We start from the raw sequence: 16,115 nt of genomic DNA, 5'->3' as shown, positions 1-16,115 counted from the left end.
CTCTACGGCACTTGCTATTGCTGCTCCAGAAAGGTGGGTGAGACAGGGAAGTGAGCTGTTCCCAGGGGGTGTCCTAGGACGCGCGGTGTCTAGAGTGGACCTCGGCCCTTCAGGTCTGGGCTGGACCATGGCTCTGTTTGTGGAGACCTTGGCCCCATGGGTCTGATGGGGACCTTGGCTTTGTGAGTTTAAGGTTGCCCTTTGCCCTGTAGGTGTGGGCTGGATGTGGGCTCTGTGGTTATGACTAGACCTTGGCCCTGCAGACCTTAGCTTCTGCTCCATGGACACCCGTTGAGCAATTCCTAAGTGGCTGACTAATAAAATGTCACCAACCACAGAGAGCAACAGGCCTCACCCGACATCTGCCAGAGTATCCCTCCCCGTCTTTGATCTTAAATGCCTTGAAGGGTGGGTACACCCAGAGGACCAGTGCGGAATTTAAAAGCAAGGGAACTTGGCATCCTAAAGGCCTTTGGTAGCCTATTGTGTGTCCCTCCATTTTTTTTTTTTTTTTTAGGCTTTTCTGTCTAAAACAAAAACACCCTGAAAAGAAGACTGTGTTGTGAGGGACAGAAACATGCTTAACCTGGCTCGGGGTTCAGATGTAAAGGGGCAGCTTGCCCTTTTGCAAGGCTGTAGAGAAGCTGATTTGGCTCCATGGTGAGGGCAAGAGGTCCTCCCCACGCCAGGAGACCTGGGGCTAGTCCCTCGTGCCCAGCTTGCTCTCTCTCTCTCTCTCTCTCTCTCTCTCTCTCTCTCTCTCCCTCCCGACTTGTTCATCTCATCTGACTGCCAGCCCCAGCTCTCCCTTAAATCCCCCTCCTCTTAAATCCAGTGCTCACTCTGAAGTCACCATTTCTGATTTCCAACTTCAAGTTGTAAAGAGAAAAGCCTGACTGGCCCAGTTCATGTTTTTAAACCAGGCCACAGTGACAGGCTGCTGGTGGCTGATAGGCTGGTTCTCCTTTGGCTGGATTTTTAGTAATTGCTATAGTTGAGTGGTTTTTTTAAAACTATATGTCTTTGTACTATTTTTTAGTGATTACTTGAATGATTACAAAATACACACTTAACTGTTCACAGTCTTCCTAGAATTAATATTTTATCCCTTCAAGTGATACGAAGAAACTTTATCACCATGTAGTTAGTTCTGTTTACCAGCCCCCAATTGCAGCTTTTATATGTATTATTTCCTATATACTGAAAAATCCCATCAAACAACGTTAGCATATTTTCTTTGCAGCATTATATATATTTTAAAGAACTTAAGGAGACAAAAATAGTCTGTATTTACTCAGATATTTAGCATTTTTGTGCTTGTCCATTCACTGTTGCCGCCATTATCATGGGGTGACAGCTCAGGAGTGGGGCCTGCCTGTAAGCAGGGTTGGGAGAGGATAGGAAAAAAAACACGGGATTTTTCTCATTCTCTCTGAGCTGTCCTTCCTGCCTTTTGGACTAGAGAGGGCTTCTCTTAGGCATCTTTCGATGTATAGCTCTAGAATTTTTACTGTCTTGGAGTTCTGGGAGGAAGAAATAACCCAGAGACCTCACCACTGGACCTTTCGTACTTGGTTTCCTTCCCATGTCCTGAGCCCTTTCTCCTCACATGTCCTCGTCCCACCAGGCTGACAGGGTTTGGTTACCAAGGGCAGCTACTCCCGGTTTCCCTGCTCAGTGCCTGGCTCAGGCCAGCAGCACAAGCCTGAAAACCATCAAGCAGCTTCGCTCACCTTCCACCGATTGTCACCCACAGTCTGAGGTGCGTCCCCATCTAAAATGTAGTCCTGAGAAGGTGTGTCTGCCAGTTACCCACTGCTGGACTGTCAGAGGCATCCAGGGAGCTTGCAGACCATCTGACCAAAACTGCTGTTCCACACAGACAGGGAAACTGCACTCCAGAGAGGGCAAGGGACGGCGAGGCTACCCAACCAGTTCCTAGTGCCCGCCTTCTGCACGGCCCCACCCCACGCATTCTCCCTCATTTACGCCCCTCCAGACACCCCTTCTTTCTATGGCCTCCTGCCTAAGGTCCCACTGCCTTCCACCTTCCTCCTCAGACACTCCAAGCACTTCCCTGCCTCTGGGCCTTTGTACTGGCTGTTCCCTCCACTCTTCCTAGTTGAGAACACTCTTCTTCATGGCTGATCCCGTTCGTTCAGGTCTGTCCACACATTACCTCCTCGGAGAGGCTTTCCTGACCACTCCATCTAAAATAGCATCAGCCCATCCCTCTCATCTCCTTGCCCAGCTTCGGTTTATTTCATAGCACTTATTCCTGCCAGGTGTTAGAATACATATTTATGTGTTTGGTTTTTATTATCTGTCTCCCCTGCTAGAATGTAAACTCCGTAAGTCTTTGTTATTCACCATTGAATCCCTAACACTCAGAGAGTTCAACACAATAGATATTTAGTAAATAGACACATGCATTTTTATGATTAGGTGTTATCAGAAAATTCTCTGTAAGAAACAACCGTTTGATGTCAGCAGCATTCAGCAATAAGCGTTGATTTGACTCAAACGTCTGGGGATTAGTTGGTGATCGGCTGATCTAGGCCAGGCTTAGCCGGGGTGGTTCAGCTTTGTCCCATGTGTCTCTCTTCCTCTTCCTGGGACCAGCCAGCTAGCCTGGGTATGTTCTTCTTGTGGAGACAGCATGCGCGAAAAGTGCTTGTCAAGCCCCTACCTGCACCTTATCTAACATCCCATTGACCAGCACAAGTCATTGACTGAGCCCAGAGTCAGGCAGGTCTAGAGGGGTCCAGGGGGTACGCCCTTCTCACTGGAGGGCACAGCAAAGTTACAGAGCACAGGGTGTGGTAGTGTGGCCCTATGACCGAGGAGGGCGTGAAGAATTGGCACAGTACGCTTACCTCCCATAGAATTAAAACTCTGCTTCCTGATTGTGTTTATCGTTTTCCGAGAACACGCTGACTCTCTTGTGGCTGCATTTCCACTCGCTGGAGCTGGGTTTGGGGGCGTCTAGGTGTGTGGTGACTCCGGAGCCTCTGTCCCTCCACGAGTGTTCACGCCAAGCAGCTTGGGCTTCTCAAAGCCCCGTGTCGTTGGTCCTGGGGCGTGGGTTCGATGTGTGGGCCTGTGTTTTTCACTGACCACGCCATTTTCCTTCATTTTAGGGACAGCTGGTGTGGCTGGGGATGCGATTGCCACCAAAATCGTCGAGCTGTCCAAGAAGAACCGGGTGCTGATGGCAGAGTCAGAGGGTGCGAAAACCAGAGTGAAGCAGCAGAGCAAACACATCCAGGAGCTGGAGCGGGAAGTGAGGGGCCTTGGTCATTCCTGCCTCTGGAGGGGACTCCCCGCTCCCTGGGCTGCTCCTCCAGGGGAGGGAGCCACACTTAGATGCTTTGGGTCCTTCTGAAGGGCTTGTGGGTCAGTGTCTGCAATGAGTTCCTGAGTCTTTGTCACATCCTGAGAGGGGAATGTGTGTCAGGAAGCCAGGGGACACAGTGATGGAGAGGCAGGCTTGCGTAGTGGTTAGGGCACAGACCTGGAGCCTGACTGCCCGCGTGCGGATATCAGCTCCATCCCCGACTGACGATGTGACTTTGAGGCAATTATAAATGCCCTGTGCCTCAGTTTCCTCCATCTGTCACATGGCAGTAATGAGAGGACTCACCGACCATCAGGTTTTCTGAGGATTAAATGACTTCACGTCGTGGAATACTTAGTACTGGGCTGAGCACGTAATAGGCACTGGATAAATGTTTGTTAAATACACTAAGAGGGATCCTTGGCTCATTTGGAGCTAGAGCCAGGAGCATTCCACCAGTTGGTCTCACGTTTGTCCGTCTTCCTCTTCCTGCTGCTCCCTGCCGTCCCACAGCTAATCACAAACCCCTCCAGTGAGAGAGGGCACAGCCCAAGCAGTTCATGCGCCTTTAGGAGCTAGAATGGAATCCATGAACCAGAGAGAACCCACGCAGCTTCTCCTTATACGCCTGAAGGAGCCGAGGCCCAAAGAGGTTAAGGGGCTTTCTCAAGTCCCACGGTACGAGGTGGTGTGGGGTTTCTGGTCTCATTCTGTGCTCTCCCAAATCCTCCTCAGTCATTGTACCTGGCATGGAATTAGAGCTCCTTTAATCTATGACACATTTTTTGAGAACCATCTCGGGCTCTCTGTGCCAAGCCCTGGGGAGACTGTCGGGAGCAAAATCAGCCTGGTCCCTGCCCTCCTGGGAGACAGACCAGCACCCAGGGCAACTTAGAGGAGGGAGCACACACACTGGGTCCCTGGAGGATGAGAAGGGGCCAGACTCAGAGAGGTGGGGGAGGGGCCTCTGTGCAGAGGGCCCAGCAGGGATGAAGGCCCCATGGGGAAAAAAGCCTGAAAGGAGACCAGTGTGGCAGACAGTGGAACAAGACGAGGTCAGAGAGGTGGGAGGGTAGGTCATGCCCGGCCTCATCAGACAGGATGTGGTGTTTGTGGGAAGAACAATGGAGAAACCAATAAAGGGTCGTCTAGCTGGCTGTCTGTATCTGGTGTAATCTTCGCCACCAGGCCATGAGCCCAGGTAGCAGATTTCTCAGCGTCTCCTTGTTTGTAACATGAAGTCCATAATTCCTTGACCCTCCCCCCCCAGCCTGTCGTTAGAACTCCAGGATGCAGACCATGGCTGCAGTGTTATTATTTATGCTGTTACTGAATCCTAGGGCTGCCCTACTATGCGACCAGGGAGTGGGGCCGACCATGCATTAAACCCTCTCCCGTCGCAGAGCAATTTGTAAAGGAGCGTGCTTCACTGGTCATCCTACCATGAGCTGAGAGAAAGCCAGCCACCGAGAGCGGTAACCACACACCCAGCGGCACCAGAGAGCTTCACTCAGGCACCACAACTGCTGAGCAGATTAAATATTAAGTGTGAGGTTTGCTTTTTCAGCTGCAGACGGTCCTAGCCAGGCTGCCAGCCAAGGGGGCCACTGACGCAGGAGCCAAGCCGCCGAGGGCCCAGACGGGAGACAGAGCCTTGGTATGAATGCTCTTCTGTGCGGCCCGGCCTCTCCTCTTCCATGGGAGTGTAGGTGCCTGTGTTGGGGGTCTACCTCCACCCCGCTGCAGACCCAGGGTCACCATTGCAGCATCCACAGAGCAGCCATCAGGGAGCCGTAACCACACCAGGAATGCCCCCAGTGGAGGCCAGTGAGAGTCTAATTCTGAGGACCAGTCCTCAGGGAAGGAGGTCAGGGAGTCCTGGGGACCCTGGAACCCTAGAATTTCAGGACCAGCAGGGAAGGCCTCGTGCAAGTGGCCGCCCGTTCCGAGCCCAGCTATAAAGGATCTCCTTTACTGCGTCCTCCCTGGGGAGACACCGGCCTCTACCTTACCCCTGGGACAGGGAGCTCACTGCCACGCAACGAAGCCCTGCCATTTGGGGGAGCAATTCATGTTGTGAGAGGTCTTCCCTTTGTGGAGCTCCAAGTCTACAGACTGAAAATGACTATTGGGAATGGGGGCTGGTCTCCAAGATTCCGTTTTACTAAGCTGGTGAGCAATCGCTGAAACCCAGGATGCAGGAAATTGCAGCTCCATGAAAGGAGGCCGCCTGGCCCAGTGGGCTACCAGGGAGGGGCATGGAGCCCAAGCTAGACAATAACTAGCATCAGAGCCTCAAGAACATCCCAGGAGGCCTCTCCAGGGCTTACCTTGGGAAGCCAGACCAGTGGGTGACCCAGGGGTCCCAGTCTCAGGACTCCTAGTTCAGTGCTCCTTTTCCTGCCCTACCTCCCCTGTTGCCTGCAACTCAGGTTCAAGCTGGGTCATGCCTGTCCTAAGGAGAATTCAGCCCTCAGTGTGCAGTGATGGGTCCCTTGGGTTCCAGGGGTGGATATGTCTCCTGAACGCTAGTCTTGTGTAAACCTCTCTCATTGCTGGGGAGGCAATAGAGGGACTCCGCCCTCAGCAGGGGCTGGACTGAGTGTTCGGGGCCTTTCCTGGGTCCGAGGGACACTGCTCAGCTGCCCCTGACTTGTCCAGAGCATGGAGCACCTCTAGTACCTGACTGTAGCTGTCCTGGATGGGAAACTGCTTGTCCAGTCACTTGTTAAGCACGACGGGATTTTCTGAGCCCTGTGACACAGAGAAGCAGACAAGGCCTCTGTCTAGAGGGCAGTCCAAGAGAGGAGATGAGTGGCCGTACTGAAGGAAGGAGGGAGACAGGGCCTTCAGAGAGAGGCCCAGGCTCTGAGGTCACAGAGGGAGCACACCCTCACAGAGGCAGCTAGGAGGTGGGATAGGGAGGGGTTCAGAGGTGGGCCTTGATGGAGAAGGAGGGGGGAGGGGGAGGGGGGAGAGGGCCTTCCAGCAGGAACAGTGCAAGCCAAGGCTCAGAGGCCAGGAAGCAGTCAATACTCCTATTTCATTTGCTAGCTGGGTGTCAGCTGGATAATGTTTGCCTACAGCCCAGGGCCCCTGAGGTGGAAAAGGGGAACGTAAGCCAAAAACAGCTGGGGTGGGGTCACCCATGGAGGGAGGCCTGGAATGGCACCTGGAGTGGGAGCTCCAACTTCCTGCTGTGGCTGCAGGGAAGCTGGCAGTTTTCTGATGAAAGAGGGGGTGATGGGCTCCAAGTCCCAGTTCATCAGTGCCCCATGCCTTCCCAGGCATCTTCTGATGAGAGAGAACAAAGGCGACGTTTGCCCTGTCAGGCTGTTCAGGTGGCCCCAGCCACACTCCAAAGGCCTGCAGGCTTAGCCCACATGCTGGCCCCACAGCCCCAGAGCTCACTCCAGAGTGGGGCTGCCCTCCCTCCACGTGGGGCTGCAGGAGGCAGTGGTGTGAGTGACGCTGGCATTGTCTGCTCCCCCATGGACTGTGTTTCGCTTATTCCCTCAAAGAAAACAGCCCATACCCGAGCCCCACACAAAGCCTGTGGAATTTCACTCTGGGCAGAAACAGCTCTGAAATGGCAGGGAGGTAGAGTTGGCGCAGCTGCCTGAGGGGAGGAGCAGAGGGGGTGATGGCTGCTCCCGCACGTGGGCCCAGCCCTGACCAGGACACCATCTGGCCCTCAGCCCCCTTTGCCAGCTGCCCATCCAAGCCAGGCGAGCCCCTCCCTCACCCCCACAATGCCCTCTGTCAGAAGCAGCCCCAGACAGCTTCCTTTACCTGTGTTATCCAATCAATACTCACGGGAACTGGAGGCTGGTGTTACATACCCCCATTTTACAGATGAGGAAATGAGGCTTGGAGAGGGGTGTCATAGCCTGCGTTCTAGATCCAGGTCCCATCTGTGTGCTCTTCCCAGTGTCTGAACAGGGTCACAGCAGGCATGTGGGAGACCAATGCACTCATAGCTCCCGCCCCACCACCAGCCAGGCCAGTGGGGCTCATGGCACTGGAGATCTGACAGGCAGGGGGCGTTGCTTCCCACCCCAGGGCAGATTCAGAGCGGCACAGTAGCAGGGGAGAGGACAGTACCCAACAGCAATGAGAGGAATGGCAGGCAGCCAGGCTGGGGAAGGACTCACAAAATCATGGGTTAAAAAAAGAGATGCGTTTGGGTTTTATGTAAGTTCCCATTTTGCAAATTCTGTTCACCTTAGTTATTTTATTTAGCCTCACGGTGCTGCTGCGAGGAAGCAGAACAGAGAAATTTTATACCCACTCCATAGATGAAGAAACCAGACGAGTCCAGGCTTTCTGGACCACGTGTCCAGGTCCAGTTTCCCTGACCCGCGGTTTTCGGTGGCGCTTCCCAGAGCCTTTGGGGTCCATGGGACTTCCTATGCCCAGTTTACTTGGATCTGTCTTTCATGCTGGCATTCACAGGAGATTTAGTTTGCGCCTGCTAAGGAAAGATCAGAAAGCTGCCGTAGTCCCCACCCTGCTTGCAGAAGCCCAGCACACCTGGTCAGTTGGGGTAGGAGCAGACAATCTCGGCATCATTGCTGATGGGTGCTCAGCCCAACAGCCAACGTGCCTGCTGCCATGAAGCCAACACTCAGCAACAGCTCAAACTGGGAGAACCAGCCAGTGCAGGGGAAGGAGCAGGCTTCCAATCCCACATCTGTCACCCCAACCAACCGTGTGCCTGGGGACCAGTTACTTCCCCTCTCTGGACCTCATTTTCATCACTTATGGAAGGGGTTTCAAGTGGGCTGAGCTGTGAGTCCCTTTCATGCCAAACTTCTGAGTCTCAGGAACGTCTATTGAAGACAGAGAAATGGGCAGCACATTTGAGGAAAATTTACATCCAAATAGTTTAAAACAAACATAACTAAAAAAAAATAAAAAGACATTGCTACGTGTTACAGCAGGCGGAGTATCCTGGTTGCTGCAGTTCTTCAAGCCGCAGATATGGAGCATTTGAGGATTAAGCAGGGTCCCTATTTCTGTTGAGTGAGCTCATTGTCAGGAAAGAGAGCCCAAGGCCAGGCTGACGATTCCAGGAGAAGGAGGCCCCGAGTTAGGCTGGTCGTGACCTTCCTGCCGAGCTGGGGGTAACCTTCTATCACAGAACTAGTTCCTTCTTTATTCTGAGTGAAGATGGATCAGCCGTGACGTCAGCCTCTGAGCACAGCAGAGAGGGTCCACCCCCAGGGAATGTCTGGAAAGTGTGGAGGCCTTCCCTCTGTGGTCACCACCTGACTCCATGTGTGTCTGTGCTACTCGGAGCAAAGGGCTGAGCCCCCAGAGTCAGGCTGCCCAGATTCACATCCACGCTCCCCCTTTCCCAACCAGGTACCCCGAGCCAAGGGGCCTTACCCTCCACCAGCCTCTGCTTTGTATCTTTAAGGGGCTGATAGTAGTGCGCCCCTTACAGGGTCTGTGAGGATTAAGTGCATTGCTCCTTCCTAAGCGAGCACTTAGCACAGCACCTAGCACCTGCTTGGAGAAATGGGGGCCGTGGTTGTCATTACTATTCAGGCAATAAGTAACTGCTCTTCCTCCTGTCTCCTCCAAGCAGCCAGAGACCCCAGAGGTGAAGGTCTTGCAGGACAGGCTGGCGGCCACGAACCTGAAGATGAGTGACCTCCGCAACCAGATCCAGTCTGTGAAGCAGGAGCTCCGCATGGCCCAGAAGGTATTTCAGAGCCAGGCTTCGAGTCATCTTGTCTGACTGGGGCTGACCTTGGGAGGGGGCAGGACAAGGACAATGGGTCCCATTCAGGACCCGTGAGCATCATGCTACTTGCTCTGGGTCAGGCTGCAGATCCAATAGCTTCCTTCCACGGCCCCTTGAGACAGACCCATTTGGTGAGCGGGGTTGCTGGTGGCCCAGGGACCCTGCATACATGTCCTTGTGTGCCCACCCCACCATGGACCAAGGAGGACAGTGCCGTCCACCCGGGGAGAGTCCTTTAAACCTTCCTTGTGCTATGTGCACCATGGTAGAGCCGGGGTCCTTCCTTCATAAGCCACCTTGGGCTTGGAGGCTTTCCAAGACCTGCCTCCTACCCTCTGCTGCCCGTAATATTAGAAAATGAATCGGTTGTTTGTGTATTAAAGGCCCCTTTCAAAGGAAAATACTCAGACTTGGGATGCAGGCCCGGCTAGTTCATTAGTTACTTTTATTTGCACAGTGAATTCTCTGGCGTTTGTCTTCCCTGCTGGAACCACTCTGACCAGCCAAGATTTCCAAAACAGTGTTCTATTGTGGAAACAAGCTCCAGAGACTTGGTACGCTAGATCAGGTTTCCGTGACAGGCTTCACAGAGACCCAGGGCACAAGCTGAGCATGTTGTTTCCATCTCAAAGCCTTGAGGCGGGGCCTGCACACCTCCCTTCAACTGGCCACAAACTCGGGCCCTTCTGGAACCGAACATCCCCAGTTGAAATTCAGAAGCCCTCCTCCTTGCTGCACTCAGACATGGCCCCTTGTCAGTGGCTTTTCACAGAGGGCGAGGCCCTGTGGCAGAGTACTTCCTGTGGCCATCCAGGATGATGAGCTCAGTTCTAGATGACCGGTGAACAAATTCAGAATATAGGTTTTGGTCAACTTTGTGGTTCACTCATCACTGGATGTAGCAAGAGCAGGGGGCCCCCTCTGGGCATAGTTGGCAGTTCCTTGTCTACTCTAGGCATTGCCAAGACATGCTGGGGACGCGGGGTTTACTGCTTTCCCAGGGAGAGCGTCTCTTGGAGTATGGTCAACTCACTGGCCTCTGAGGCAGCAGGAAGGTTGTGCACGCAGAACCTGGGCCTTCTTGGAGGCCCACGCACCCAGCCCTGCTTCTGAACAGACAGCAGCTCCGGGGTTCTGGTGGGGGGGGGGTCTCTCTCCTGGCCACACTAACAGTCCCACCCTTTTCAGGTGTTGGCCAGCGAGGTTGGAGAAGATGTGAATGTCCAGCAGCTCTTGTCCTCACCGGGGACCTGGAGGGGTCGGGCTCAACAAATTCTCGTTTTGCAGAGCAAGGTAAGTGAGTCATCACAGGCCTCCTGGCCCTGAACACAGGACTTGAAATGCCCCAGAAAGACTCATACAGACCCACATCAGAGACACAGAACCCCCAAAAAGCCTCTCGCAGGGTTGTTGTTTTGCATTCTCTCCCACCAGCCTGCTTTTAATTTGTTATTTAATGAACAAGCATTTATATAACACTTACCACGTGCCAGGCTCTGGCACTTAACAAATGCCAAAGCCTTTGATTTATTTTATTCCAGGCATATTTTTTCCCTAGTTCATGTAAATTTGCGTGACTATTGTACTCGTAGGCTTTTTCCAGTTTTGTCCAGATGCTTGCAGGCTTTTCATTACCCAATAAAAACGTAGCCCTGTCTCCCTCTTTATGTTTTAAATATTTGGAGCCTCCCTGGAGGCGAAGAGCAGGGGCTCTAGAGCCCAACTGCTTAGATTCAAATCTCAGCTCTCTGCTCATTGACTCTGTGGCCTCAGTTTCCTCATCTGTATACTGAGGGTGATGATAGTACCTACCCGACAGGGTTGTGGGGAAGACAGAGCAAGTCAATACAGAGGGGGCCAAAAAAATGTGTACACATTTTAAGAAAGGAAAACTGTATTAAAATTGTAACACTCAATATATACCGATAACAAAAGATGAACACGTTTGACTTCTGCGATTACAAGAGGTGCTCAAAGTGGTTACCATTAGCATCCAGACACTACTGAGTACGGCGAACTACTGCTTGAGCAACATTGACCAAAGTGGCCACTTGTATACATTTTTTTGGCACCCCCCAGTATGTGTAAAATGCTCAACACGCTGCTTTGCATGGAGGAAATACTGTACCGAGGTCATCTGTGGTCACTGCCCTCCTTTTTGCCTTCCAACCAAGAATCACAGGAGTAGGTGTTTAACTTCCACTGTTTGCCAAGCACTTTGCCTTCACCCCAGGGATTTCAGGATCACTGCTCCTAGGTGGCTTTTATCCTCAGGGTCTCCTGTGGGATCCTTGAAGCCAACATGAAGGAGGAAAGGTCCCCCCAAGACTGTAATTAATGACCAGTGTGTAGCCTTAGGGTTCAAGAGACCTGAGTTTGACTCTGGCCTGAGTCGCTGATGGACAAGTTACGTGAACCTTGGCAAATCATCTCTCTGTGCCTCAGTCTCTTCGCCTGTAAAATGGACATAGTACTCTTCTCGTGGGTTGTTGTGGGTTAAATGAAATGACACTTGTAAAGTGCCCAGCACAGTGCCTGGACAGAATAAACACTGAATACATTGGTTAACGCTGTTGTTAAGTTGTGTAAATAAATGATGAAAAGTCGTTCTGCGTTCTTTAATGCTTAAAGGAATTACCACACAGTGCCACACGAGGGCGCTGATATGTGCTTGAGCAGCCATACTGCTGCCTTTCACCAGTGATCCTAGGGAATTTTGCCCCACCTCAGGTTTCCCCAACTCTGTTCCATCATTTCTTTTGTGTCGACATGGAAACCAGGGTTAGGAGGACCCTAGGAGCTGTCCACTTCGACCCCAGTGTGGTAAGGCCATCGTTCTGTGCGATGACATCTACCTGAGCCTGAGTGCAGGATTCTGTCGGGCCAGCTTGGGTTTTCTCAAAGTTGCCAAATTCTAAAAATCACCCATCGTCTTTGTTTAAAATGCAGAGTCCCAGGTCCTTCCCCTGGAGCTCAGACCTGTTGGTCTGGAGTGGGCCCCAAGATTTGTCACTCCAAGAAGCGTCATGGGGATTCCCAGGTTCAGACTAGTTCAGGGCACTGAATGCTCATAGCAACATTATCAGGGTGTACCCTTAGGCCCAGGGTGTACCCCGCAGATGAGGGACCTGAGATTCAGAGATGTTAAGTAATCAGTGCCCAGTCCCACAGCCAGCGAGACTTTGAGCTGGTCTCTCAGCCTCCAATCCGCCCTCCCTTTGTAGCATCTCCTGCAAAGCGGCCAGGAAGCCGGGGCGTCCTGAGGAGACCACCCCATCGTGGGTGGTCTGTCTGTTCGAGAGCTCTTTCTTGTACTGAGACCCTCCATCCTTACCCTCCCGGGTCCTTGGGGCACACGTCAGCTTCTTGGCCTCAAGATTCTGAGATATGGTGATTTTTCTCATTTACTTGGCAGTTTCTCTTTTCCACACTAACCCTCTCCCATGTCTTCCCTTGTTTTTCTCAAGGTGCCACCGCAGATCCCTTCCCCACCCCCCAGTCCCTCTCCTATGGGGATTCCACGTCCATCTGGAACTGTGGTGTCCTCTGTCTAGTGGGGTCTCCCACCGCCCCTCAGGGCGGCTCCTCCAAGTGCTCGAGTCTGACTGCAGACCGGTTGTAGAACGAGTTTTTACCATCCTCAGGTTCGAGAGCTTGAGAAACAGTTGGGACAGACCCAGAACCGGTCTGTGGGAACAGCCAGCGACGAGCTGTCTGTCTGTCCAGACCCAAGGAAGCTGTCAGCCCAGGAGAAAAACCTGCTGAGGATCCGCAACCTGGAAAGGGAGAAGCAGGAAGGCTGGGAGGTAATGCCTGCTCGAGGGAAGGCAGTTGGACATGAGGGACCCAGAGGTCATGAACCCCCTGAAAGGAGTCGGAGGCACCGCTTAGAGGCAGGAGATACCTGGGGGTTTGGGTCACCCCTGTGCGTGTTCCGCACGTCCTGTCAGTCCAGCTTGAACCACCTGACTGAGTCCTCACCCCGAGCCCATTTCATGAACTTTGGGTGGCCCCATCCTGGCTGATTTGGAGATGTTGGGTCTGAAACTTTCATTGTAAAAGGAGGAGAGAGTCACAGCTCTAGAGGTGTGCTGGGGTCTCATGGCCTTAAAGAAGGGGCACTCCTGGCTGATGAAAGGTGAACAGGCTGGCACCAGCTCCAGAACCAGCATCTCATTGGCCAAACTGAGAGTGTCAAAAGCCAGACTCAACCAGGCGATGCAATGAAGGGAATGTATTGGCCCTTGTAGCTAGACAGCCCAGAGGTGGCCTAGCTCTAGGACAGGCGGGCCCAGGATTTGGGGACTGGGTCTCAGGGCCTCTTTCTCCTGGCTTAGCTCCACTCTCTCCCATGGGGCCCTCTGGTGGGCCCAGCTTCTGTCCTCCAACCCAGCCCCCACTAAGGGCTGGTCTTTCCCGGCAGCTCTGACGAAGCCCCAGAATTGAGGACTAGCTTAGACCCTGTACCCATCCCTGAGCCAGTCGCTGTGGCAGAGGGTACAGGATGCTTTGATTGGCCAAGCTTCAGATACTCACTCCTCGGTCTGAGGAATGAGTCAGTCTCCCCAAACTTGGCCTGACAGTGGGGAGTAGGGGCTTCCTCAAGGAGAGTAGAGGAAGAAGCAGGAGGAGGTGCCGGCAGCCCGAGCGGGCCCAAGTCAGTGTCCCCAGCGATGGGCCTTACCTTTCATTGTCAGGTTTCTGTCTGTGAGTGTCCTGTGCTCGGAACACTGTAACCAGCGCTGTGTAGTACCTCCCAGCATCCTGGGCCATCGGGTGTAAGGAGGGAACAGTGAGACGGTGGAGCTGGGCAGCTCCTGCTGGACCTTGTATGCACCCCAGGGGTTTGAGCTTTTATCTTAAAGGCAGTAGAGAACCAGCAAAGGGTTTTAAGTCGTGGAGGGCAATGGCCAGCGTGCATTTTGGTAAGGTTGCATGGTCAGGGGTGGGGAATGAATCAAAGGCTGCATGGGAGGTGAAGCAGGAATCTACCTGCGACATGACCAAGAACTTGCGCCAAGACGGTAGGACTCGAGCGGAAGGGCCAGATGCCTGGAACATGGAGGGTCGGTTATGTAGGACTCAGTGACTGCATGTGGAAGGGAGAGGAGTGGGAAGAACTGTGGAGGACTTCCAGTGAGTGCAGCGGATGGGTGGGGGACATGGGTCGTGGGTTCCAGGAAGAGGTGAGTTGAGACTTGAAAATGTTGGGTTTGAGGTGCACCTAGCTCAGACTTACACATTCGCAAAGAACAGAATATGATGGAATCATTGGACCATCCGTCAGCCACAATGTGGGTCAAAGGAAATGATTTCCTATGTGCACTGCCTCTGCCAGGTGCCCCCAGAGCCTGGAGTGTGCAGACAGCAGAGCAACAGGGGAACAATGGCTGATGCCCTGCAAAGATCTGTGGTTTTATAGATTCATCATGTTTTACTACTTTTCATTTCTATAATGCACCTCATCAGGGATCTGAAAACACGTTTCCAGTGATAATTAACCCTCAAGACCAAACCAGATTCTATCACCTGCTACGGAAAACCATCCTCGGTGTCTCAATCTTGGCTCTGAGGGTTTGCCTAATCTGGCCTGTGCCCCTCTGACCTTGCCCCTAACCTGCCCTCTGGCTCGCTGAGCTCCAGCCACACGTGTTCCACCCCAGGGCCTTTGCACATACCCTTTGCCATTGCCTTTAGTCTCTATTCAGATGTTACAATGAGTGTTTGTCACTATTTGGCATCATCTGTCTCGCCGCCTAGGATGTCAGCTCCTTGAGGACAAGGGCTCTGTTTTTCCCTCAGCTGTATCCCCAGCACCTATAAAAGGCCAAGCATATAGTAGGAAATATTTGTGAATGAATGAATGAATGAATGACCCCAAAGGCACATGCAGTACGTAAGTTTCAGTTTGTAGCTGACCAAAGCGAGGTGCAGTCTGGGGTGATGTGAGAGGAAGGAGTGGCAGGGGGCCCCCTCCCTTCTCACTCTTCTTCTTGGTGGATTGAGGCACTTCAGTTTGAACCCTAGATGTAGCGCTGTTTGCTAAAGCATGGTTTTCCTTTTTCTCCCCAGCTCAGGCAGGGGTTGAGGGATGGGGACAGCCCCTGGAGGACACACCCAGAGGTGGCCAATGGGTTTCCTGTCATGTCTGACTGGCAGAGCAGGGGCAGCTGCCCAGACAGCTGCATTCTTGGGCTGAGTGAAGGAGTGCTGTCATCCATTAGTGATATCTGTCATAGGCTCGGGCAGGGGCTGGAAGCGAGGGCCCCAGCTCTACTCACTTGCTCAGAGTAGTCCCCTTCCCTCCCATTTCGGGGCTCACCAGTGAGTGGGAGTGAGGGACTGGATGTGGCTCAGGGCCCGCTCAGCCCTGCTACCCAGGACTGCACTTTCTGATTCCAGAAACTTGCGGGTGAGCGGGATGCCCTCCAGACAGAGCTCCAAGAGCTGAAAAAGAAGTTTGAGGGCGTGAGGTCTCGGAACAAGGTGCTGTCAAGCGAAGTGAAGACCCTCAGGAGTCAAATGGGGACCCTAACGGAGAAGGGCAGGCATGACGACGAGCTCATCGATGCCCTCATGGTATGGCCAGCCACTCAGGCAATGCACCAGCCAGGGTCTGGGCCCCCAAAGAATGGGCCCCCACCCCACCCGAAAATGTGCGACTCAGCCTCAGCCACAGTGAGGTCTCACTCACCCCCAAATGCCACCTGCATAACCCAAAGCCCATTGCCTCCAGATGGGCCCCAGCCCCAAAGCTCCCCTCACCACCCCCACCAGAACAGGGGCAGCTCAGAGGCTGCCCAGGGGCACAAGCCTCTGGGCCTGTGGACTCCAAAGGAGAAAGAAACAGCTGAGGGGGAAGGAGATGGGATTGCACCCGTGTTATTTCTCATCAAGGAACAGAAGGGAAAACTGAGTGGCCAGCACAAATTCTTGTCTGTGTGATTGCACACAGCTCCTCCCCTTCTGGGCCCTTGGGGTGTGGTTTATAATCGTCAGTCGACAAGATAACTCCTAGGGTCAAAT

At 53.1% G+C, this 16,115-nt stretch overlaps 1 protein-coding gene across 3 annotated transcripts in view; it reads left to right on the top strand.

Annotated features, from left to right (window-relative positions):
* The window catches only part of CCDC13 (coiled-coil domain containing 13), a 45,694-nt gene that overhangs the window by 10,271 nt on the left and 19,308 nt on the right, over positions 1–16,115 (top strand). For 2 of the 3 annotated variants that reach the window (XM_081073071.1, XM_081073072.1), the window contains exons 4-9: positions 3,141–3,283; positions 4,905–4,994; positions 8,928–9,047; positions 10,278–10,382; positions 12,734–12,895; positions 15,492–15,668. In XM_081073071.1, coding sequence (XP_080929197.1) covers positions 3,141–3,283; positions 4,905–4,994; positions 8,928–9,047; positions 10,278–10,382; positions 12,734–12,895; positions 15,492–15,668 — 797 coding nt within the window. The remainder of the gene's footprint in view (positions 1–3,140; positions 3,284–4,904; positions 4,995–8,927; positions 9,048–10,277; positions 10,383–12,733; positions 12,896–15,491; positions 15,669–16,115) is intronic. The other variant, XM_081073073.1, reaches the window with a different exon arrangement.

Source organism: Rhinolophus hipposideros (genome assembly GCF_964194185.1).
Source record: "Rhinolophus hipposideros genome assembly, chromosome: 14".
NCBI classification, from domain to species: Eukaryota; Metazoa; Chordata; class Mammalia; order Chiroptera; family Rhinolophidae; genus Rhinolophus; species Rhinolophus hipposideros.
The sequence above is the reverse complement of the archived record's forward strand: the minus strand, read 5'-3'. Positions and strand labels throughout refer to the sequence as shown.